This window comes from Mugil cephalus, chromosome 19 (assembly GCF_022458985.1).
Source record: "Mugil cephalus isolate CIBA_MC_2020 chromosome 19, CIBA_Mcephalus_1.1, whole genome shotgun sequence".
Taxonomy (NCBI): domain Eukaryota; kingdom Metazoa; phylum Chordata; class Actinopteri; order Mugiliformes; family Mugilidae; genus Mugil; species Mugil cephalus.
In genome coordinates, this window is record NC_061788.1 from 15,484,862 (window position 1) to 15,511,579 (window position 26,718).

General features: G+C 42.5%; 1 protein-coding gene across 2 annotated transcripts in view; it reads left to right on the top strand.

The window, feature by feature from the left end:
- Positions 1-1,174: 1,174 nt before the first annotated feature.
- The window catches only part of plppr1 (phospholipid phosphatase related 1), a 48,655-nt gene continuing 23,111 nt past the window's right edge, over positions 1,175-26,718 (top strand). Inside the window, exons 1-2 of one of the 2 annotated variants that reach the window (XM_047570409.1) lie at positions 1,175-1,411; positions 21,578-21,680. In XM_047570409.1, the coding sequence (XP_047426365.1) occupies positions 21,621-21,680 (60 nt within the window). In that variant the 5' untranslated portion in view covers positions 1,175-1,411; positions 21,578-21,620. The remainder of the gene's footprint in view (positions 1,412-21,577; positions 21,681-26,718) is intronic. The other variant, XM_047570408.1, reaches the window with a different exon arrangement.

Sequence of the window (26,718 nt, forward strand, 5' to 3'; positions counted from 1 at the left end):
TCTTACACAAAAATGTAATATTATCAACCAGCTGTTACTATTATTATCAAAAGTGAAATTAATATTCACATAATTTTACCTTTCATGAAGACTAGTTGTGCACTTTTGCGGTTCATGGTCATCCTTGAGTAAAATGGCATCGACTTTCTAACACCCAGTTTTCATGGTCTCCTGTTCTAAAGGCTTTGCCCAAGTGGCAATCTTCAGGAGAGGATATATGGAGCTAATACCAAGTGCCAAAACTAGTTGCAGTTCACTGAATGGCCACTTGAGGCAGGCACTTAAAGTGAATCAATCTGCAAAAATGTCCATGCTGCTGTAAACGATGGAGTTTTTCAAGGATATAAACAAATAACCAGCATGGTTTAAAAGAGGCATGTCCGCAGCTATTACCCACATTCATGCCAACAGGAAATTTACTACAAATGAGGAAACTTTAAGCCACCACCATTTTATTTATTTATTTTGTAATCTGTAACGTGAATTAATAAAAAATTATCAACCCTAAACTTTACTACACAATAATAAAATTACTGAAAGTGTGTCCACGTCTTTGCCTTTTTTAATTAACCAAGAGCTAAGCAGAGTCGGGTGTTGCCAAGATGGCGACGACAGCGACACCACATTGAGCTTCAAAACTGCTCTGCTCGAGGGTTGAGTCTTCTGCGAGGGCGGGCCTAAGAACTACAAGGAAGTAAGCAATAGTGAAGCATGTCTATAGATTCTGGGGGATGTTAACACAGGCATCATGCAGGGAAGTAAGATATAACTCGCAATGATGAAAATGAGAGAAGTCTGATGAAAATCAGAGAAGTCACTTTTTAAAATGAGCTTTTTTATTCCTGATAATTATAATTAACTATTTAAAACACTGAATTAACACCAGAACTCTTTGTTTTAGCTGATTAATTTAGGAGAACAAGGCGGAAAACGCTTTTTTAGATATTTAGATATTTTCAACTGTGAGGCATTTGTGGCAATAGTGGCAGTAGTTGGAATCTCCAGAATTTAATTAATATTAATTAGGTCTGGGATGAGGGAAAAAACAAGTGTTTCTATAAAAGCTGGGGGTCTGCAGGGCAGGCTGGCTGGGAATATGCGGGCTAGACCGCCTGCTCGCTTGTAACACAAGGTCCCTACACAGAATTAAACACGCTCCATTGGAGGCGAGTGCGCGTCTTGTCTCCGCCCCCTCCCGACAAGGCGCAGCATCCATCCTCATGGGCTCGCACGCTGCGTGATCCACATCACAAACCGAGAAGCGGCGGTGGCTTTAGCCGAGCCGATGGAGTAGTTGTAGTAGTACGCGTAGTAGTGGGGGGGTGCAGCTTTCCTTTTCGCACCGCTTCTCCCGACTCCTCTTTAATGGAGTCGCCGCTTCCCTGGAATATCGCTTCACCTCAACGCAACGGTAAGTGTTTGCGGGCGAAGGAATAAAACGGGAGTGTGGAGCTATTGTCTGTTGCTGAGGCAAGTTAGGAGCTGGATCAAGTCGCTGCGCTGGACTCTTTTTTAAATGCATTTATTGCTTTTCAAAACGCACGCAATATTTGGATGAAAATCGCTTTGTGAATTTGAACAGATTTCTCCTGCGTATCAAGAGAAGGTGTGTGAGAAATGCTTTGTGGAGAAGCGATATTTCGGACAGACACCTGTCTCTACCAGCAACAGTGACCTCCCTTATATACGCAAAAATGACAGAAGATAGCAACCATCCTCCAGGCTGTGCGCCTCATCGTTGGTAACGGCGAACTAAGATTTACGCAAACGCGTCGCCTCTGTTTCAAATGTGTTTTCTGACCAGCTTAAAGAAAAAAGAAAAGAAAAAAATTTCTCCCCGCCCCCCAACATCTCAGGCTGGCTGATCCTCCTCAAGCAGCCCCCCCTTCCTTAGACGTGCACACGGTGCGGTTGATGCCTTTCAGATTGCTGAATGACTGGAACCCCATGCTTGATACGGGAGTGTAGGGTAACCTTGAAATGAATTCAGTGCAGCGTGTGTCATCATCCTCTGCTGATTGCTTCCTCTATCATCATGTGCCGAGAATGGTGCCACGCGTGTGCAGTCTTGGCCTGAGCATGGGCATAACAGATACACGCGCCTCAGTCTCTGTTAGTGCTTCAAATGTAGGAATAACACAGTATGTAACGCGATGTTGGGGATGAACAGTATAAAGCTACTTTTATGTATCGCTTAAGGTCATAATGCCTGTGGATTGTGTTTTAGTATCAGCTGCACTTTGGATTTAAGGCAACAGAAAAGAAAAAAAAAAAAAAATCAGGTGTCATTAACAATGCAGAAGTCATGGTTCTCATTGTATCCCGTGAAGCAAGTGTGTCGATTCTAATGCGTGTTGGATTCCCATATGTGGCCAAACATTGCCTGTACTTTGACTGTGCACGCTGCCGTTTTTATTTATTTATTTACAGAATCCTCCTTGCGCCCCTTGGCTGAGCACCGAAAAATTAACATCACCCACCCAGAGAAGCACATATTTCTAGCGGCTATTTGCAACTGAAAGCTGTGATTTTTCTTTCTTTTTTTTCTTTTTGCTGTGCCTGTTTGTATTTCACAGGTGTATATCCCTGCTTTGCCCCTGTCTTAAAGCAGACACTGTATTTCAGCAGACAGATGGCAGGTGGCTGGACATCAGGTGAACCTTGGCGGGATGTGCTGAGCGCAAGACACCCTTTTGGCATACGCCCACCGTGGCATTCCCAATAACGGCACAGATGCATGTTTAAAAATGTGTGTGTGTGTTGTAGTGAAAAGGTCCCGCTGTAAATTATTCCATAGACCTTATTGTCGGCCTATTCTTGAAAAGCGATGTCATTTCTGTACAGGAGAACACGACATGCTGAGGTCACAGTGACATCATTTTGACTTTACATCATGTCGTTATCAATGACATACTGTAGGGATGTTGGCCTGCGACACCAGCAGCAGAAATGTATTGCATGGTGTGAGGTTTCTAAGATGGACAATGCCAACTTATAATGAAAAGTGTCCCCAATTAGAGTTTGGGCGACCACCACCTCTTTATTAGCTTCATGTCTGATTTTGAAGGGTTTGTTTTGTCGACGATTTGTCAGCTTCAGTCGCATTTATAGTCATTTTAGTATAGTTATGTTAAACAAATAACTTTGGATTAATCTATGCCAGGGTTGCCAAATATGTCAAAGGTAATGCAGGTAGATCGTGTGCCGTTGAAATAATGTTTTAGGTGTTAGTCTATAATTTATCTGTTGCAGCTCGAGAGCAAACAACAGACCAACGTTCATCTCCTTTTTTAAATTTATTATTGGAACATGCCCTCAGTTCAGCAGCGCACATCCACAGCCATGCACAACAACAACAACTCAAGACTACTGTCTCTCTTAAAGGGACAGTGCCATTTTGCATACTCATTTACATACTCATTAAATTAATTGGTGATTCTAAATTGGCCGTAGGTGTCAATACGTTGGCTGTCTCTCTGTGTTGGCCCTGCAGTGGACTGGCGACTGCCTCTCACCCAATGACAACTGGGAAAGGCTCCAGCCCACCGCCCCCCCCACTCACCACTCCCTGACCTTCTAGAGGACAAGCGGTTACAGAATGAATGAATGAACATGTAGGTAGATCACTTTGACTTGGTCATTGTAAAAATAGCCCTGGGCACCCCTGATCTAAGCTATCGACTATTTGAGCAGTTGATTAATGCTTTGGCTAACTTACCACTGTAAAAAAAACTACTTGTTTTTGAGTATGCTTCTGTTGCTTTGGAACTCATTAAAACATTTTGTAGGGACAAACTGCTTACGACTTGCAAATGCACTGACAATCTGAGTTGCCGTATCAGCCATTAGCATCTGCTCTAGTAAGGCTTTGTGAAGTTCTTGTCAGAAACTTGAGGGCACATGAGGGCACAACTGTGATTGCCAGGTTGCCACCAACCAACATTCAGACAAAATTCACTGTAATCGTCCAAATATTCGCACAGTCATCCCTTTTTTTTGAGGTCAGGAGGCCTATGGATGTTCTCTGTTGAGTTGCTCATCGACAGTGGTTGCACTACTGTGGTGGGCCTTTTCATATGTCAAAGAGCCTGTCCGATATGTTTTTGTTTCATGATCCGGTTTGAGCTTCTTTCCTCATTTTCAACATGCCTGGACGAAGGACGAACATCAGCATGACTGATTACAGCGAGGCGTGATTGCAGGCCTAGTTTAGTTTAACAATGGCATATAATAACGGCACCCTCTCACAGAAATGGCTGTGACTGTTCCTCATCCTGTTTTTCATTATCATTGAGTTTTGACTCGATGTATTGCTGCGTTTCGGCCAGGAAATAAAAAAAAATTGCATTTTTTTTGTTTCTGTGACTTGCAGGAAAGCACAGTCTGGGGTTTCTAATTAGGCTGCAGTAGGCACAATTTCTTATTATGAATCTCCAGATGAAGAACAAGGAGAGGGCTGTTCACAGAATAGTAGAGCCTCCCGTGAAATTTGTCAAAATGAAATTCAGCCGTAGTGTATGATTTCATACTTACCTGGCAAATCAAGACATAAATACGAGATTCATTATCCCTCCTGATCAGAAGTGAATATTTTCCTTTTCTTCTTTTCTTCTGTTTATGTACATTCGGTCTTTTTAGAATAAAATGTTTCCGTATTTTCTCTTAGCAGCCATAAAAGCAAACATGATAATAGTAGTTTTCTAAAACAAATGGACAGGGAAATGCTAGCAAATGTCTTCTGTTGTTGAGGAAGCAGCAGCAGACGGGCGTATTGCAGTGAAACTGCAGAAAACGATGACCTTTGAACTCGGCGTCTGATACCCAGCCCCTCTCCTACTACCACTCTCGAGACTGGCTATTGATCACATGCAATCACACATATTTATATATATATGTACCGGCTGCCTCAGACACACACACACACATGCACACACACAGACCCATTCCACAGTCCATTGCTAGCAGGTATTTGATTACCACTACATGTGGGGAGCAGCGTTATTAGTGCAGTGGGGGCTGTCCTGATTTGGCAATAGATCTGTCACTGTGATGTCTCCTGGGAAGGATTGGCCCTATAGTGTGAGATAAGGCCTGCCTCTGGAGACTGAGTGGCCCTCCCTTTATCTCAGAAGCCTGATACATACAGGTGATATGGTGTCAGAGGGGGATACATTGCAGTGCTTCATGAATACGTTTTGGGTTTTGCCCTTGGTTTGTTGTTTAGCCGCTAGTAAGGCGAAACATGTATACAAGGATGACTAATTATCTAGAAGTCTGCTGTTGACTCAAATGTGTGTGGGTTTAAGCACATCAGAATTATATTTCTTAGTTACCCATCCCAGTTATTCAAAATGTGAATAGGACCAAATAAAGAAACACCATTTGCAGCTAAATATCCCTATCCCCGAACTATTGTTGTAAATCGTAATCTGCTATGAATATGAGTGAGCATGAATAGAAAAGCAAAGATGCTTCCGTATGGCCCCCTGGCAAATTTTTTGGCAAATTTGTTTCAACACAATGTCCAAGGTACTTTCAAAAAAATATTAACGCTTCACCACACATTGGTAATTTTGGACTTCCGGAAGAGTTTACCCGATACCCTGCTAAAGAATTGGAGGTTATATCCTTTAACTGAAAATCCACAACAGCTTCTTCCAACACACAACGGATGAATGAGGTCAAAATTCTACAATGCACGGCAGTTTTTTATGGATTTTTTTTCGCAATAAGGTAGTATCTCAGCTTAATTGTAGTCACTAACCAGAGTGGTTCCTTTACAGTGTGAATACATGCTACCCAAGAGTGTTTTTTTTCATTTTATCTATATATCTATGTGGCTTAAATCCAAAATACTCCCACACCGCCGAATTTGAACCTTTTTTGGTCATGAGTCCGGTTCGGGTCTGTGGGTGACTCTTGCCACTACCACCTGGGGTTTCTTCGTCACCTATTTAATTCTCTTTACGGCTGACTTCTCTCTGCTTCTCTCCGTCACTGTTTCCACACACTCAACTGCAGGCGGGCTTCCTCCATTGACGGAATCACGTGTTGTAAAGACGCTTTACCATAGGTTGAGGGAGGAGTCAGCGGCAGCGCTTGAAAAAATCTGGCAAAAAAGAGGAGCTTTTTTTTGTGATGCCGCTCACAATGCTTAAGAATTGATGTGTTTCGAAATCAAATCATGTGTATTTGTGAATCGAGATCGCGATTTTTTAACGATTTATCGTGCAGCCCTGTTATATACACAAGTGTTTTCTGCACACAGACTAGATGCCTGATCAAACTCAACATGTTACTGATATACATAACACTAGTACATGAACATAAAGTATACACAATAATGCCAATGCTGCAATTTTGAATTGATCATTTCCTGAAATGCAATTTTTCTGGCAAAATTATGACCAAACGCAAAACAGTCCTGAAGAACGTAGTGCTGAGGGCATGTCAGAGCTTTGTCTTTGTCTCTCTTCTCTCTCTTTTTCTTCCTCTACCCAAGCGGCCTCAATAAGATGGGTCCCTTCATATGAGTTGGGTTCTGCTCGAGGTTTCTTCCTGTTAAAAGGGAAGTTTTTCCTTGTCACTGTCACCATCATGCTTGCTCTGGGGGGTTTCAGGCCGGGTTTCATGAAGCATCTTGAGACATTTTGTATTGTTATTGACGCTCTGCAAATGAAATTTGATTGAAATGAATAAATGAGACATCAGTGCAGATTATCAGATTACGCTGTGGCATCAATCTGTTCAATTTTGCATCTATCAAAGCAGTTCTCTTGCCCGACAGTACAAATCAAAATGAATTGTGCCGCCGATGAATAACGAAGGGCCTCGTGTAGGCAGCGATTTACAAGCCAATTTCTTCCAGTTTTTGTTAGTAGCCATTATTCGTTCTTAGTCCAAGAATTCAATGTGTTAAAAAAAAGAATACTGAGCTGACTGTGTTTTCTCATATTTGTTCCTCTCTGACATTTGCTCACGCTACATGAGTTTTGGGCCGATTTATTTCCAATTTATCCCTCCCGAGAAATCCGACAAGAAATTGGTCTGGACCTTTCTCTGCACTGAGATTTGTCTCTGGTTGTGAGAGAAGAATGAGATTTAAAATCTCAGTGATTGCATCGGTTCTTTTACAGTAGCCAATGGGTGAAAGAGTGGAAAAGGTGAAAACAAGTCAGCAGGGACACGGAGCAGCTGACGGTGTTGTCAAGCATGGGTAATCATTCTTGCCCTCAAGGTTAGCCGGGAGATTTCGGTTAACGTGTCAAAAGCGAAAGTGAAAATATCTGGTTTTCCAGTTCTCGCCGGAGAATAGAGACCCCACGTAGACAGCTTCTCCCCAAACATTTTCTCATCTACACCCACTCAGCCTTCTGCTTTGTTTTTACAGAATGTATACAGTTACAACAAGTTGCTGCATCTCGTTTTCTGTCTTTAGATCCGCTTCCCTTTGAGATCACATCAGATGGTGCACCCAATGTGTCATGACTTATTGCCGGAATCTAAATAATATCTTGTAGTCTGCGTTGCACTCTGATTTTCATTTGTTGTACACACTCCTGCTTGCGTGTGTTTGAGAGTAGGGGAGAAGAATACCTGGAAATAGTCTGAGCACAGCGTTATGACCTGGCTTGTGGGGACGTAAGAGTTAAGACAATTAAGTGTTTACGACAGCAAATGCAGACAAACGGGCGACACAACGGGAGCTGGAGTGCTTCAAGCAGCAAAAGAGAGGCCCTGATGGCCTCTTCAGCCATGCCCTTTGTACACACCTTGCCAATTGTGGCGGATTAAGGCAGTCAAGTCCCTGCACCACCCAAAGACATTTTCACTGCCGCTGCCAATTGCCAGTGGGGGTGTGGAGAGGTGCTACAACGGCTCGTACCAAGGTCAGGAACACAAGGAAACATAAAATATATCACAAACTAATCAAATGTAGATGACCCCGTTTGATTTGAAGGCTAAATAAATACAATTGGTCCATTTAACAGCCTTTTTTGATGAAATTTCCAGGAGTCTTATGCATATGTCAGAGTATTTCTACCTGTTTACGGGGCGTTGCCTATGCTAACAACAAACAACCAGCCACACCTAGATAGGAGCTAATCTTGATGCTTAAGAACGAGGTTGACTTTTTCCCTCAAACAAATATCAAAGTTATATTTCGTGATGTGGTAACAATCTTCATAGCTTGACCCTTAACCCCTACGTGTATGGTGAACGGAATAATAAGAGATTTCTACATGTCTTAACTTGGCGCGTAGCCAAAGTGAAATTAGTGCCACTTCGCTGCTGCTCTACCTCCTTTTTTTTTTTTTTTTTTTTTAAATGCATAATAGTGTAGGAATATTGAGAAATCTCAGAAGGGGACCAATTATTAATCTCCAGCTCTGCCAGAAGGGACGCCTGTACATCAAAAGCCTTGCCTGTTTGGTCTGTAGACTGAAATGTGGAGATGTTACAAGGCAGCGTCACTAATGTTTCCACACATGGAGTGTGTCTGGGAAAGCGTCTGGGAAAGGAATGCGTGGTCCATATATATTCATATTTACCTGAGGCACTTGACTCCTGCTGCCTGAATTAACCACATATGCTCAATCAATACTCTTAATTTTGAATGCATGTAGAAATTGATTCAGGAGAAGCATGGTACTGTGAGATGTTGTTTATACTTGCCCTATAGACAATAGAGTTGTCTTATAAACCATCAATATTATGTAAGTAAACCCACACCTTACAAACTTAACCAATCAATGACCACATTAATCTGACATGCTGTCTTTTTTTCTAGGAGTTTGACGAATTTTTGTGGCTGTGTTCTGTTTGAGAAATGAGCTGTAAGTGATGTAACACTGATGATAAAATGTCAAAGCGATGAGCTGAAATGAGCTACAGACAAATACCACTTCGCAAGGTTGAAAATTAGGCCAACAGCTGAAAAAAAAAATCATCAATAAATAAGCAGAAATGTGGGAAAACAGAATGCTTGAAGACTTTTTCATCTGCTTGAGCTGGTTACAAACAGCAAAAGAAATAAGAAAAATCCTTTTCCTTTTTTTTTTCCTCCATTACTTTGTTGCATCTTCCTCACAAAATGTGAAGCTTCACCCTGCGGGAACATGTTGTTTCCTTTTTGACTTCAGAAGTTTTTTGTTAAAGGACGCTCCTCATCTTCTTTTACTGTCAATTTTCTAAACCCGTCCCCCTTGTTTCTTTCTTTCTTTGACATTGTTCTGTCCTCTACTCTGGATCACAAACAACCCCCCTGCCAGCTAAGCTCCTCGGATGTGAATTAAGACGTGAATTTGCTAATAAGCTATGACTTGTGTTCTCCAACTTTAGTTCTTCTCTTAAGCCGGGATCAGAGGTTTTGGAACAATTTATCCCCACATCCATCCCTCCCGATAAGTGAAGGAGAAATCTTGTCCAAACTGCTCTGTAGCGAGGTTATATCCGCCCCGTATCCGCCCTCGCTGACAATCGGATGAGAAATCTGCTTTGAATTTTGCTCATTATCAAGTTTTAGTGTCTTTCATAGGGATTTATTACTTAATAAGAAGTTCAGATTGTTTTTTCTAAAAAGGACACTCCTGGTCTTCTTTTAACCTAAACTCTTTCTGCTTGTCTACTCTACTCTGGATCACCTCTAGCTGTTTTTCTTTTGTTCGTTTTCCGTCTTCATTTGTGTATTTACACAGGGATGGATATTGGCAAGGACGTCACGATACGATACGATACGACACGATACGATACGATACGATACTTCAGTCACGATACGATACATTAGAGCAATATTCTACATAGTTCACTGAGAAATTTTACAGGTTAAAATACAAGTTGTATATGTGTACATCAGAAAATTCAGTGGACAAACTAAGTCAAAAAAACAAAAACAAATCAGCATTAATTCAAATGATCTATTTCCAGTTTATTGCACCTGAACAGAAAGTGGATCAAGTTTCTTGCCACTTAAATGTCAAATTATAGCTCACAATAGTCTGCATTAACAAAAATGTGTGCCACTGTTTGAACTCTCCACTGAAGAGATTTGAAAATAAAATGCATATGCATATGTATTGTATGTACTGTGTACTGTGTTATCCAGCGTAGTTTTCTAGTTGGTTGTGTTCCCTAAATATCTAACTGGAGCAAAGCACAGTTTGCAAACTGCGTACTCTTATTATTTCCTGCCTCCAAACGTCAGCTTTAAATTTTGATTTGCACTTTCAAGTTTTGCCGCTGCCGCCATGCTCGCTTCTTCTTGCCACTTTTTCGACTTTTTGCCTCGCTCAGCACTGCAGGGAATGTCGAGCATCGAGGTGGCGCTACAGTGACACCTTGTGGAGCGGAGGGGCGGAAGTTGTTCAAAATTGGCCCAAAACATGACTTTTTCTTTTTAAAAGGATATTAAGACATTCAAAATCGATATTGTATCAGAGGCAAAAGTATCGCAATATATTGCCATGATGATATTTTTTCCCACCACCATGTTTACGTGTGAATTTGGTTGTTGGGAGTAATATTTGTCAACAAGAGGTCTATGGGCACTTTTTAACTAAGCATTTGTAGTATTTTCTTTACTTACATTGTTCACTAAATCCAATTAGTAGCTCTAGTAGCTGGCTTTTCTTGCACTGTGCTATTCAAAATTAAGGTGGTTGAACATGCATGAAGACAGTATAAGTTATTAGCATATTCAAAACATACCAGTGTGTATCTTTAACCATACACTAAAGCCTAGGAATAGCTTTCCATATGTGCATGTGTCTGATTTGTGGAGGTGCCACGGACTATGACTGCCAGTAAGAAGAGAAACTGGTTATAAAGACAAGCAGTGCGTCCCAGAAGGGGTAGCAAAAGCTCTTCTACCCCAAATGAACCGCCTACTTGAGCATTATTTCAGCTTCGCTTTATCTATTTTTTATCCTCCGCGTGCCCTTTCTCGTGTCTTTTCTGTCTCTTTTGGTTCCACATCCTTCCCGTCTCTTTCACTCTTTTGCTCTCAGTCAGGCTCCTGTCTGATGCTTAGCTCTGGGGGCAGAGATAGGAGAGGAACGACGACAGAGTTATTTTACGTGAACACACAGTTATATGTGAATGTGTGCATGATGGAGCGAGGAAGCTGACTCCATTAATGTGAACAGGGTGATTAAATGTAACATTGCGACCTTTTGTCTGAGCATGATTTTCACACTCTTCCTCCAGACATAACCTTAGTGAGTAAAGTAATAAATAAAATTCTTTGCAGTCTGAAAAAAAAATGAAGTGATTTCCCAGGAAGGAGTTTTAAGGAAGCCTCAAGGGAAGATTGAAAACTGAGTATTTATAGCAACAAATATGCTCTGTTGGCAAGAGATTTAGCCATGGGACATCTCTGCTTCTGTGTCTGTGTGATGTTGTGCAGTCAGCAGATGAGCAGGAAGAGGAATAGCAATATGTGGTCTACATATGCTGTTGACCATGACTCCCTTCCTCCATAATGATTTCAGGAAGTCGTTTTGTGTGGAAAAGCAATTTACAAGTGACACAGTTACAGCGTGAATAGTGATCAAATTTGGTGTGAGCCAGAGCATCTGTATTTTTTTTTGCAGTGACATGAAAAAACAATGGCAGTGTAGGGTGGACAAAAAGTGTGTTTGCATTGACATGCTTCATTGTGCATTATAAATGTTTTGCCAAAAACGTATGAGCTTTTACAGTCCTTGTAGCTGACATTAAAGAATAATTATAAGTTGTCCAACTTGTCTCTCCATTCTTTTCTGTTTGCCAAGCCAACTTTGTTTCGTCTTGTCTTTGAGATGTTAGGGAGATTCATCTAAATCAAGTATTTGGTGGTTTGGTCTTGATAAGTTAGGCTAATTTGAAGTAGAGATGGGAGAATGAACAACAATGAAATCGAAATCGATACCTGACTGTCCCAAGTCTGTAGAAGTTACCTCCGGGCATTTGGATGCACAACTTGAATTGTCCAGGAGAAACGCCCTGTCCATTGCGTTTGCCAACTCTTCTTCTTCTACTCACTTACAACAATGTTCCAAACTATATGTATTTTCATCAAAGTTTGACTATAATTCACTTCAGAATCATATGGAGCCATGTCTAATCTGAAAGGGCCTGATTGTGTTGATGAACCTTTAGAGAACCATCATGCAAAATAACAGAGAAACCAAAGACTTCAAGCTCAGTGTTTATAGCCCACAGTTAGCGACTAGCAATGCAACATAGTCGAGTGTTTAGCAGCTGAACATATTTCCCTCGCGGCTTCATAGAGACTGGGACTAGTCCTTAAAGGATCGGAAACATTAGACTTTAATTTGCCAGGGGCCCAGAAACACGACTACAAATCTACAAATGTTAATGTTTCTCGACGCTGCCTGATGTGTGGATGATCAACTGAAACTGATGATGTTGTTTTTGATGCTTCCAGGGGGCCGCATTTTATTACTACTGCAAGTGTCATCATCATGTAATGAGTACATTGTTTGTTAATTAGCTCTTAAATCATTTAATCTAGCAAATGCCAAAAATAAATGGAGGCCCATCCTCATATTTGACACAGTGATGTGAGCAGTATTTGTCTTGATTACTTGTGTAATTGTTTCAGTGTTGTTTTTTTTTTTAAGCTGTTTAAATGACCAAATAGTTCAAATAGTTAACCTTTTGGTGTGACTTAAAATCAGTACAGCTTGAAGTACGCCAACAGAGGTAACGGGAAGTAATCTTTCATTTTCCCGCATCCAGCTTTTCACTCCCCGCTCTATCACAGGCTCTGTCATTGTGACAGTTTAGTCACATTAAGACAGTCGTCACAGTCAGGCAGAACACCTCAGCTGGAGACCAGGAGATGGTCAATCCGATATGATATTCCTGGGCTCAGTATCTCACAGTCAGCTCCTACTCTCTCAGAGAGAAGAACGTTTACGTCTAGACAAAGTCATCACAGCTGAGTGGCTGAGTGGAGGAGATGCTGATGACTCCTGACAGGGCCTGTAGGCTGCTCGTTTGATGAGCTCACCTCGGGGAAGGCGATGTGATCACCTTTCGTCTGACTGTAATTAACCTGCTCTCAGAGTTGGAAGAAAAGCGCCACATGATTGCGATCTTTGGATTGTCTTTTCGAACCACGTTGTCCTGAGGCGCGACAGAAAGGGAAATCATGTTAAGACTTCGCTGTGACTAAGTCCAGTTGTACAGTGATGTGACGTCTCTGTGCTCTGAGGCTGGTTGGGTGCGTGAGAAATAAATGAATGTGGTGTAAACTTTTTGACATTGAGCGCGGAGCCCCTTACACTATGCGATTAGACTCATCTGTCACAGAATCCCCGGTGAAATTGTCAAGCCCGCTGTCACATTGCCATTTTTATTTTTATTTTTTTTATCTATTCCCTCTGTACTGTTGCTCACAGAAATACAAAACAAAATAAAAGCTTAGGCTTCACAGTTTTTAAGTCTTCCTCAAAAATACACATTTCAAAAGACTGGAATCGTCAAAAAGACAGATATTTGTAAGCAAATCCAAAGTTCTGCTTCTTTGGCAGCCACTTTTTTAGACCTTTTGTAGGAAATTGCAGTGACTGACGATGAGTCATGCAGCTCTTGGCTGCATCTTTATATGTTAATGTGTTTTCTGCAGTGTTGGAACAGGAGGCAAGAAGGGGCTTTGTAGTATTTTACAGGCGGACAGTTGAATAGCAGTTTTCTGTTGGAGCAACTTTATAGTTAAGAACTGAACTGCCAAAAAAAGTGGACACAAACCCATGTCCACTTATTTTGTGTTGTAATTTATTGTATAATGTATAATCGGAACAAGTATTGAGATGTGTACATGCTGCCATAGTTACCCAAGGATCTTCCTCTTGCTCATCCCATGGCAGTCTGGGATCTCCAGGTCTCTCTACATTCACGTAGGATGGTCTGGAAATTGCAGTCAGTCCATTCCTTGATGTTGTCCATTCAGGACTTCCTCTGTCTGCCTCTTTGCCTCTTTCCCTCTACTGTCCCCTGTAGGATGGCCTTAGCCAGGGACGTGTGTCTATTGGTGTGCCTTACCAGGTTTACCTTGCGCCTTTTGACTGTTGAGAGTACGGGGTCTTGTTCTCCAGCGTGGGTGGCCACTAGATGTCTGACATATTCATTGGTCTGGCGTTCTCTGCATGATATTTGCAACACCCTTCCATAGCACTTCTTTTCAAAAGACTGTATCCTTCGCTCAGTGACTGCTGTGACTGTCCAGCTTTGACAGCCATAGAGTAGTATGGAGAGTACCAGAGACTTGTAGAGTCTAACAATCACTGGGATTCATTGCTTTTCCAGATACTAGCAAGTCTGGTCATTGCTAATGCCATGCTATGCCGATTCTAGCTTTTATTTCTTTTGTGGAGCTGCCGTCTGCACTCGCAAGACATCCAAGGTATTTGAAGACCCTCACTTGTTCCAGTGATTGCCTCTTCAGTCTGATGTTGCTTGGTGGCAGATGGTTCTGACTGTTGACCATGATCTTGCTTTTTTCAGCACTTATCTCTCTGCCATATGTCTGAGTTCAGTTTTGCTCTTTCCCATCTTTGACAAAACAACAAAATGTGAACAGCAAGTGTTGCTTAAGCAGTTTTTGATTTCATGTTGTTATTGTTTTAAAAGGCTGCTAAAATTAACATTTATGATTGGTTGACAGATCTTCTGTTGTGCGACTCTTGTTAACAGGGATCCGACTTAGGCTCACTGACATCTACTTGTGTAATTAACATTACTTTTACTGTTGCTATTATGCTTCTTTTCGGACTCGCTCCTCAAGCTGAGTCTTTTCCAAAAGTGTCGATGAGCTGTGAGGAGCTTTGTATTTGGTTAAGATATTGCAATACCAATCTGTTCTTACTGACTTTTCCAACCAAGTCTGGTCACAAAATTCCCTCCTGTAGCCTTTCCAAGATCATGTGTCCATTGTGCGACAGCATTAAGTCCAATAAATAAGGCTGTCAAAGCTAATTTAGTGTCAAAAAGGTATCTCATACTTTGGCTCCAACACGCTGAAAACCTGTGTTCTTTTTAAGTTTTTGTTGTTGTCATTGTTTTGGGGCAGCCTTTGTCTGAGTGTAGGTGGCAAATCAAGTTGGTAGTATTGAATGATGATCGCCTACTACCACATCGCCAAACATCTGTATTGCACTATTTACAAATTGCTGGCTGGCTAACTTGATTTTTCAAAGAACTTCCACACAACAACCATATTTAGTCATGTGATTCCTCTTTTATAACTTCAAAAGGTCAGGTTTGGCTGAAGCCCATTACCGACACTGATCTGGACATCCCTAGTATTTAGACCCGGGTATCACAAGGGCGCACCACTGCTCAATGAGAGACTGTAGCATCATGTTGCCAGTCATTTTTGTTGTTGTATGAGGCTGGCTCCAGGAGGCTAGATCTGTTGATAGTTTGTTGGTAGAGCTAAACCCATAGGTATTGTAAATGTTAAAAGAAGCCTAGGATGTTAAAAAAGTCTAGCTATTTTACACCTGAACGCTGCAACATTGGCAACACACCTCCTAGCCTGAAGACCAGTCAGCTAACCTGCACCATCTGTGCAACTAGTGTGAGGTTAGCACACTTGCACCGTTGTTTCAAGAGTACTGACAAAGCACTGCACTTTATCTTTGCTGGATGAAGGGTATTGCATTGCATTGAGTCCAAAAGTGCAATTTCGTTCTGTAAAGGTCTAAATGTTAAGTTCTACATTTAATACACTCAAGGTAGAATCTATAAAAACAAAATATACCCTGTTGCTCATTAGGAAACTATTCCATTGAAAAACCTGTCTCTACTTTTTGGCTCGATCAAAGCCAAAAAAAGACCTCTTATCATGGAGTATCAGATGTTAACGGCATTGCTATAGCCATAGAAGTCTTTCCTACATTACAAGCATGGCCGTTCATTCTCCTCTGTGTGTCTGACGCTTCTCCACCTCCCATGATATGAAAACTCAGTGGAGGCTGATGACGCCATTAATGTGCACTGAAATGGATTGCATGGCTAATGTTTTTTTATGGATTTTGTGGCGCGTGAGGCTTCTCAGGTGGGTGTCTGCACATCCGTAGACTGGAAACCCCCGGTTCAGCCTCATCTTTCAGCTATCCACTCGGCTGAAGTGTCCTTGAACATGCGAGCTTGGCAGTGACACTGAAATAAGGTTTGCGCTGATCATCCTGTAAGGGTAGACGGAGATGAATTGCAACACGGTCCTGTGAGCAGTCACACATTTACCTGCATATAAAAAGGCCTTATGGGTCACATGGTGAGATGGTGGGTGCTGATTTGTAATTAATGGGCGTTTGTTTATACTCATTTATTTAGCTGAACCTCAAGTGAAGTGATGAACGGTCCGACTGTTGGCATCTAATGTTGACTTGAACAGCCTGGATGTGTTAAATGAGATTGGACAGGCACTTAGGGACTGATTAGACCTGCTATCACTGTCTGCCTGCCTCTAATGACAGGTTGGAGTGTTTGTTTTTAAATCGAGATGAGACTTGTTACTGGTGCAGCTTTGTATGAGGTCTTCAATCTGTACTCAGAATACGGCAAACACAAATTATTGATCTGAAAATGTTGTCAATACATTTGTTTCGGCCTCCCCGCCTGAATTATAAACAGTGACGGGAAACTTAATGACCTCTGTGATATAACCTGACGTAATGAGATGTTTCCCACATTTTTATGTTCATACTCCCGTTTGCAATAGAGTGTGAACAAATGGTTCGGGCTCCATATGAAATGTCATGTTTTGGGAGTTTGTGACTCATAATCAAGCAGCACGGCATAGTGGCTGTTATAAAACAGTTTGGGGAATGGCTGGAAATACTCTCTTCTAACTTCCAATAGAAATATGAAAACACATTGATACACATCTTGAGACGAATTCTTTTTTTAAATAGGTTTTATGAAAGTTAAATTAACATGAAGTATGGTGTGTGGCCTTATACTACTTTCTATAGTATGAATGGATAAATTTGGGATTTTTTGTTAGTTTAAAAGAACCAGGCAAGGTGTTCCCTAATTATTTCCTCATTGTTGGAAATCTCATCTGCTCTTGGCAAGTGTGAATAGATTCTTGATGGATAGCAGTTGTATCGTTGTTTAAAGGCGCACCGTGCAACTTCTGTCTGAACCTACTGGCAGTTCGGCTACATCTAAGTCTGCCTTCAGTCCCTTCTGTTCTTTCAGCCCTCTCTAGTGAGAGTAAGCCACAGCAATAGTAATCCATGTCTGCTTGCTTACCTTTTGAGGATGCCTTCACATCTATATTTCATTCCGACTCAGGTAGTAACATGTACAATGTTGCTACACTGCTGCACTGCATATAACTTAGGTTCAGTTCGTGTTCACAGTGCAATCTCGCACGTTCCCAACACTACGTGCTTTCAGTCAGGAAAATAATCAAATTTGAAATCAACGATTGTGGGCGCTATGGGGTACCTATGAGATGAAATTCAAGTCAACAACGACTAGTAACACAGTAGAAAATTATGTTTTGCAGCAATGAAATCTATATTCCTGACCTCATTCCTTGGCCTGAATGCATATGCTGAGAACACACAGATCATGCACTACGTACTGTGCATTGCAGATATGTATAGCCCGTATAAAAACAGATTGCAACTCAGCACCAGCAGCTATAGATCAGCATAATAGTACGGCTTACAGTGTTGTAAGATAATATAGTGTGGCCGGGTTAGTATTTCTTTGAAGCCTGTTCTGTGTATAGCAGCTAAAGGTCTAATATCTTCAATATCAAAATTCACCAACAAATTGTTGATTTGCAGCCTTCTCTCTTTTACTGCAGGGCATTTAGTCGGGTTGTTAACTGACTCCTTTTGGGAGGACTAAGAAGCCTTTTCATATGGCCTCAGTAATACTTTAGTTGTATTTCAGGACTAACTTACATATTTAGTGAAGTACTTCCACAAACTTAACTGCTACTTGTTTGCTGCACTGACCCACTGAGCTACTCACCTGTGTTCATGGAGATGTCAATGTTGTTATTGTCATGTGATCAGTGACTAGTTGACATGGTGCTTAAAGCTTTAAGATGCTTGAAGTCATCATGACACAGAAATGAAGTCGACAAGCCGACTAGTTTGTACAACACCTAGTGGGCATTGACTTTTGTTTTTGTCTGTGGTTCATGTACCAGGGTTCTGTATTTGAGCATGTTCACGCTGATTAGACATCTACGCTATGTGCAGGTAACAATGTTTTAACGTACATGCTGAGGCATACTGCTGATGCCAGACAACTTTGGAAGAAAAATATATTTGTGAATAGGTAGTTGGATATCTCCAAAATGCATCTTCTCCTTCAAAGACATATCAGGTGAACTGCTTGGATATACAATTAAAAGCTTATGAATAATAGGTCATACCTGTCTGTGGGTAACGTGAATTGTTACTTCTAGCTGGCTGAGACCACCCTCTCTAACCAGTCTCAACCTGGTAGATTTGTTCCATTTTGCAAGCCCAAACAAACCGACCTGGTGTGAAAATGCTCTCAGTTTTGGAAGCAAGAACTAGGTGTTTACACACTTTCAGATGGTAATCTTTCCTCTGAAGGCTTCATTTCTCTTTAATCAGTTGTTTTGTAGCATAGCCCATCGTGCTGTAGGCTACTCAACGTTAATTTTTACATCACACTTTACAATACGGGCTTTACAGCTTTGAGTGAACTTGTCTGGCAAGTGCTTTATTGTAAGAGACAGTCTTTTATGTGTTTAGATTTTGCACTGCAGCTTTAAGTTTATGACTGCAGCACTATGAGAACGCAACAACCTTAATTGGTAAATCATCAAGGATGTGACAAGCGTGTAGCTTTGCAATTAATCCAAATATAACAAATGTTCTCCATCTGTTCATTTATGGTTTAATGACATTAAAAGTAGAGATCGGCCGATGTATATATTTGCATATTTGACTGGTATTGGCCGACACGTGGGTTTTTTTCCCCCTGGAAAGATTTACAGACAGGCACATCCACAGGCAGCCCTGTGCTGCTGGAGGCGCTGTGGACCGTACATTGCCCCAACCTACCAGCAAAGTGCATGTATCCATAAGAGCAGAAAAATCTGCAGCACGTATCGGCCTATAACAAAAATCTGTATCGGTATCGAAAAATCCATATCGGTCGATCTCTACTTAAAAGTATGAATGAATGACATCTGTGATTCCGGTCTATGCACAGAGTAAACTCTTCACTCCTTGGGTTTTCTTGGCATTAGCTCTTATTAAGACACAAATAAGTTGTTACAAACATATCACGCAGGAACCAGAGACGCACATGCAGTGAAACCGACACACTTCCGCGATTCTAAAAGGCTGTGCGGCCATTACGGCTCTGGTTGCTTTTTATCACGTTTACTTTGCCTTGAGCTCAGTGAAATTGTGAGCGCCGCTGTGATCACTCATCAGCCTGACTGTTTCGTCCTGGGTTTCTATCGAATGCTGTGCTGCGACGTCGAAGTGAGAGCCAGCCATCACAGAAATACACCCTTCGCTATTAACATGCATCTTCTCTCCTTGTTAGCACTCGAGCAAAAATGTGGTCTCTTAACATTTGATACTGAACGCGGCTCAGTCATCTCTCCAGCGGTTATAATGAGCTGCTATTGTTCGAGAGCAATTCATATTGTGGCACATGAAAGAAAAGACAAAAAAGCACCAGTTGGAAAAAACTCGTTAATAAATGTAAGGTTTGAAAACTCCACAGACTGCTGCATTTCTCTCCAACTTGGTTCTGTAGCAAAACTCCTCCTCTCCTCTCCTCTCCTCTCCTCACCTCTCCTCTCCTCTCCTCTCCTCTCTTCACACGCTGCCTTTCATTATTCAGAATTGCGCAGTAGTAGCAGAGGGAGCCTCAAATTAGGAACGTTACTCTTTACTGGGGAATTAAGGGCGATTACGGCCCCATAACACATTCATGACCATTAAATAGATCTGCAGGAGGTCAGGCCTTGGTTTATTAATACCAGTAAATCAACAATTACCACATCAGACACTGACATTTCCAGCCCTCCTTAAACACTTCGAAAACTTATCTACACTCGCCAGAGCTGTTAGACGCCTCATCCTCGTGCCGTCAGTGTTCAGTGAGTGGAAGCGATGGCACAGGATAGAAGAAACCACGTCAGCCTGGTTCAGAGGCAGACAATCAAATAGCACAGCTCTCATGCTCTTATTTACTACTTTTTTTTTTTCACCCCCAGACTCACTAATGAGGTTGCAATCCTCTGTGGGGAGTTGCCACATTATTGTTTGTGACAGTTAGAGGCCATAATGAAATGCAGGAAAACAAGATGGCAGAAGGAGAATGTTGGGGAATATTGACCGTCTTGTGAAAATACAGTGTTTTGCTGGGAAACGTCTGGACCTGGTGTTCATGTGGATGTTACTTGGACATGTACCACCCACCCAGACCAGACCAGGCACCCTCGCAACACCCCCATTCGCTAGATAAAAACTGATCAAGCATCTGTGGGGTGAACCACAGAGGTCCCTCCCCTCAACCCACTAACAATATTCCTTTGCCAGACACCACAGGACACCCTCAGATGGCCCATTCTCTGATGAGTCACAATAGTTTTGGAGGCACAATAGAACGAAGATAACTGAAAGCACAGTACGTTGGTCTTCAGATGGTTGTGTAAGGCTTTAGAGATGCCTTCTTAACCCTTTAAGACCTGAGCATCCACCTGCGCAGAAAAAAAAGCTTGCGGTATTTGAATTACCGTAACTCACAGATGGACAAAATTCGTGGCAGCCAAAAAGTGTGGCTGAACACTGGGAAGTTGCACTTTTTGGAAAAAGCTGCCATTACGGTAATGAGACCAAGCACTGACTCATTTAGAAGAACCTGTTGGTAAAAACGAAGATAGTTACACCCTTGAGACGTCACGGAGGTCTTAAGGACAAAAGCACAACTTCGCAGTGTTCAGCCACACTTTGGATATTGTCAGTAGCGCAAACCACTGTTAGTTACGGTAACTCAAATCAGCGATCTTTAATGTATCACCAGTGATTACGTTCAAGCTTTAAAGAGTTAAATGGTTTGTGAAATTCCTCAGTCAGCCTGGTCAAAAAAACAAAGCTGAAACCAAGGCAACTAGATTTGTATGAGTGGCAATGTGCCTTCAAGGAAACCCAGATTGCTTTTTTCAGTACTACAAGTCCCCACTGCTCATTCAGAACTTTAAAACTAGACTTAGAACCAATTTGTTTGGCTTCAATGTGCAGATTAAATCTGCTATCCCGCTTTGTTCAAAAAGAAACCCCTGCCTCACCTGTCGATATTCTATCTTAGTTGCATGAAGACATCAGAAAGTCAAATGAAGTGTCCTAAATCCTTTGAAACAGAATAAATTGCATTAAATATGCTTTCTGTCTGCCGGCAGTCGGTCCTTATCACTCACGGCGTGTCCTTTTCTCTGGGCACCCCCGATAACATCTAAGCTCCACTGGAACAGTTAGGAACGTCACCTCTGCTTCGCCGTCAACGTCACACAAACGAGAGCTGACACCTGGTGTTTCTGTCTTTTCAGAGTGAGCTGAATCCTGAGAGCACGTCTCCCGGCAGGAGACAAGATGGCTTCCAACAACACCCTGCGCAGCTACTCCATCATCCCATGTTTCATCTTCGTAGAGGTGAGCGGATCCGCACGTGCGCTTGTGCGACAGTTTGCGCCTCAGATTTAAGTGTGAAATTCCAAACGGGAGGATTTGGGTCCCGGCTTTGGGGGAACGTGAACGATGAGCGTGTTTGAGTGATAATATAACCATCAGCAAATGACCTCTTCTGGTGAATTATACACTGCTAACCAGAGCGTAAAGTGTTGGAATGAGCGGGGAACTGTGTGTATGTGTGTGTGTGTGTGTGTGTGTGAGAGAGAGAGAGACTTGTGCAGCTTCTTGATATTTAATTACCGTGTCAGCTGAAAATCCTTAATCAGGGAGATGTCTCAGGACACATTATTCTCCTCTATCCCCCTCTCTCAGAGACACCACTCAGAGGGAATATCCTGCAAAGCAGCCTCAGATGATTTCACTCCGATGCTCGTTCAGCCTCTGCGTGAAACTCAAGCCTTCTTCTTGACCGACTGTAGTGTCTCATTCATATTCTCTGTCATCCTCTGCACCTATGTACAGCGATTAGTCTGGTTATTATCTGGGCGTGGGCTTGGTGATAAGGGAATAAAATGTGTGAGTGATAACCTTTTGATTGATGACAATAACCTTGTCTCAGGAAGAATCAGCATCGCTCTACACTACTTTCAAATCAGTGTTAACACGAGACACCCCCGGTTATTAATTATCCAGATATCAATAATTTAACTTGAGCTTTGTGTCGGAGAACGAGGAGATGTTGCTGGATTTGGCTCAAAATGTTCGGCTTCAGTCTAAATTTAGAAGATGGTGAAAACTTTAACCATGGGTGGTTGGTTCTGTGGGCTCCGTGGATCAGGTTTGTTCCAGTGATTCCATCCCACAGATACTTGGGATCTAGTGAATTTCAGGTCAACACCTTGTGCTGGTTTTGTGTGTGTCTGTGTCAGGCTGCATCCTACTGGGGACGGCTGCTGCCATCAAGAAGTGTCACTGCTACAGGGTGGGGGGTGTCTGGTCTGATCTAGGTGGTACATGTCAAAGTAACATCCACACGAATGAATGCCAGAACAGTTTGCCACACACAAACTAACTTCAACAGTTTAAACGTAGTTTTGCTTAAATAAGGATACAACTAAGATATTGCCAGTTCTTAAGTTTAAGGACGAACGGATCAGAAACATTTGGAATTGGGCAACGAAAACAAGAAATTGGCAGCATGAAGGTGATGAGATCAATGACTATTTTATCCTTCCATTCTTTTAATACTTTGTCAGCAGTGTGATTAGAGAGTGTTCCTAAGGAGAGAGAGTTTTAACTCTAGGAGCAAATTCCATTCTTCCCAAGCTGCAAATGCGTTCAGTGCATCTACTTTATAGTGACACTTGACACAAATGCTTTTTTTTTCTTGCGACATCAGAGCGCACATTTTCGACTAATAAACTTCCCTTCGCTCCCACGCGGCCGGACGACACGGATCGCGAGCGGATTCCAAATGCGACGACGCACAGCTCAGTCAGGCCCGGTCGTTTCTGCAACATGTTATTTTGAATTATGACACACGATGAATCATCACATCCTTCGGCTTCTCTAGAACGGCCTCCTGTTAGGCGGCGTGTCGCCGTCGTGCAGAAACCTGATGCCGACGCGGCGCTGATGATTGACGACTCCTGTTGTGGAAAGTTTATGCTGGTTCATTTGTTCCCTCTAGAGCTGAAATGCCTCATATTTGGAAGTGGGATGTGTGATGTATGAGTGTTATTATCAGCTGTCAAAGTGAAATAGTCTGATTTAGGTGATCAGGCTCTGTGTTAAAAAGCTGTTTCAGGCTTGTTGTAGAATAAATTGCCAACTTTAGTTTGTTGCAAACAGTTGGCCCCGTCCAAGTTGAACAATCTTTCTGACGTTTATTGCTGGTAACAAGAACAAGCATTTAATTCCCTGTTATTATTGACCTCTCCACAGAAAAGTATACTGTATACAGTACTTTTAGACTTGGTTCTCTGCATGTGCACCACAGACTAAAACCTGTGAAGGCATATTTGTGCTGCTCGTGTATAAATGAGTCCAGTAGGTGGTGGTTATGTAGAAGGCTTTACAGCAATAACAATAGTGTAGCATGCAGCATGAAGGGGAGTGAAGCCATGCTGAGATGTGGTGTCTCCACTTTGTGCTGGAAAAGAGACAAGCCATAGTAAAAAGGCAGATTTAAAGAGCTGAAAATGATGGACGGAGGGGACAGACCCTGAGATAAGCTATGAGTACACAGCCAGGATTGCAGCCCCACCCGTGAAGTTTATGTTCCTTTGAAAAGTTCCACCACTTGGCACGACCATCAGGGACGTTTTGGTGGTCAGTGCACATTATGACCACCCTTGTGCCTCCAAAAGAGATGTGACTCACCTGAGAATGGACATGGGCCTTCAGAGGGTGTTCTGTGGTGTCTGGTAACAGGATGTTGTTAGTGGGGACCTTTGGATACTATACTACGGGATGAAAGGAGGGGCCTCTGTGGATCATCCATACTTGATCGTACTTGACCAGTTTCTGAGGCCAGGTCAACACCTTGTGCTGTTTTTCACGTTTTTGTTCCTAAGCCGGGTTGGTGTGTGTGTCTGTGTCAGTCCTCATCCTGCTTGGGATGGCTGTTCCCATCAAGGAGTGTCATTGCTATGGGGGGTAGGGCTGTCAGCTCTGGTCTAGGTGGGTGCTACATGTCTGAGTAACATCCACATGAACGTCAGGTCCAGAGATTTCACAACAGAACGTTGCATTTTCACAAGATGGTCAGTGTCGTCACCTGTTTTGGCCTATTGGTGTAATTTACCAAAGGTTCCTAGTCCTTGTTTCTGTTGTTAGTCGCTGAAAAAGCTCCACCAGGGTTTTGTTGTCAGATGTTTTTCTGTTGTGTAGAGAATACCTCTAATGAATGATTATTCTTTTTTTAACTTTATTTTTAATTGGGAAGAAGCAGCTTTAAAGATTAAACACTGACACCACCTTCGACTATTAGCTCGAGACCCAAACTAATCAAGTGTGAATTCTTAAATAAAATTCAGCTTTCAACAAGATATGATGCCTCTAAATTTTTACTATTTATAAGCAACACACACTATTTGGCTTTATAACAGCTATATCTTGCGTTTTGTTTTATCAATTTTGTGTCATTATGTGTTTTACTAGATTGTCATTCATTATCTGAGCCTTTACTAGTCGTCTCGTAGGGATCGGCCGTTTATTTAATCAACACTTTCAGCTCGTCTTTTTTTCCCCGTCACGTTGCAGCGGAGCGTCGGCAGGGTGCTCCTCCGAGAGACACTGTGATATCCCACTAAGAAGCAAGCTTTCTTTAATTTTCATCACTCCCACCCCCCACCACCCCACACCCCGCCCCTTCTTCCTTCACAGCCAGTTCTCAAAGGCATCCTATCCATCTCCCTGTCTACTCCTGCCCGTCCCTCTTTTCTCTTCCTCTCCGTCTTTGATGTCTCTGTCACACACTCTCAGCCTCATTCCTCTCGCCCCTCCCCTCCCCTCCCCTCTCCGCCGAACCTGCTTCCTCCCGCTACCCTCCATCTCCCCCCCTTCTCGTCTACCTCCGTGGTGTGACAGCAGCTCTCCTTCTCCTTCGCCCTCCTCTCCCTCTTTCCCTGCTCCTTTGTGAGGCTTCTGTTTTATTATTATTATTATCATTTTTTTTTTTTTTATCTACCCTTCCTTTCTCCTGCTCACCCTGCCTGTCACGAACAGGGCGAAGCTGAGGGACGCTGCTGTCACGCGACCACAGCCGAGCTCCCTGATTGGAGCAGCTGGGCTGCGCGGTTCGTCGCCAGAGGCCGTGTGACAGGAGGAGGTTTATTTATGGTGATCTGTTTGTTCCGTGGCGGAACTTGTTGCTTCCCTGCCATCCGTTGCTCAGCGTCGCATGCCGATCGTTTGCTGCTGCCATTTTGTTGCGTCCGCCCTCACTTTGAAGGAGGGGAAGATAAAACATGAGACGAAATAAAAAATAAGGACAGGACGGGAGATCTGGGGAGGAGGAGCGCGAGAGGAAGATGGGACGCGAGGGAGGAGCGCCGTAATGAGAAAAGAAAGTTGGAAAAAAAATGATGAGAAACGAATTAAAGACGGAGCTGTGGAAGACTTAAGAGATGCACAGAGCTCCTGGCATTCGTTAATCTGACAAAACTTAAAGTTTTGCAGTTTAGAACATCACCCACACCGGGCTATTTGGATTCTCTCAGCTGTCATTTGCGAACATTTCTTCCTTTTTATCTTGCTCGGTGTCTCCTCTGCCGGCATGGTGTAATAATGATCTTGTCATTACTTCAGAAACACAATAACCCCTCCCCGCAGGGACCCGGGGATCTATTTTGATCTTTTGCGTTCACTGACGCAACGTGTTTTTGACGCGAGGGATTCTAGCAGGAGGCTTTCATCTGGGGAACTTCATGTTAAGTTTTAGCTGTTTTCGGCAGCATACGGTGAAGCTGGTGCCGCTAGCTTGGTGCGCGCAGTTCAGACGGGAAACGAACTGTGCCTGAACTCAGCGGCGGCTGCAGGTTCAGATTTAGTTTCTCTAGCTGAGCAGAGGTCTTTCGGTTTATTGGGTGAAAACACACGTTTAAAGCGGAATGAGGAGTGTTAACTGACCAGTAGTGCTTAGAGAAGCAGTCATGCCACTCAGCTTCCAATGGCTCTAGCGGAAGGACTCAAACCTCCACTACACCACACCACAGTGTGCTCTCTGTTCTTTATGTGTACTAATGAAATGCAACATGAATATCCAAGGTTTAAACATGGGGTCAATGAAAATGAAGCGTCATCAAAAGGTTCCCAAACCTTTTCTGTCAAGCCCCCCTTTGTTCATAAAGGAGCTGTATGATTGTAAGCTTTCTAGCGTGCTTTGTGTAACTGTGTGTGTGTCCCTGTAACGTTGGTTACGCTTGATGTATTTTTATTTCTGAGTTGCAGCCACATAGTGATAGAATGCTCTATCTTTACAACGTGTTTGCGTTTGTATTTCTTCGAATTTTATTTGATGTAGTTTTACCAGTGTGTGTGTGTGTGTGTGTGTGTG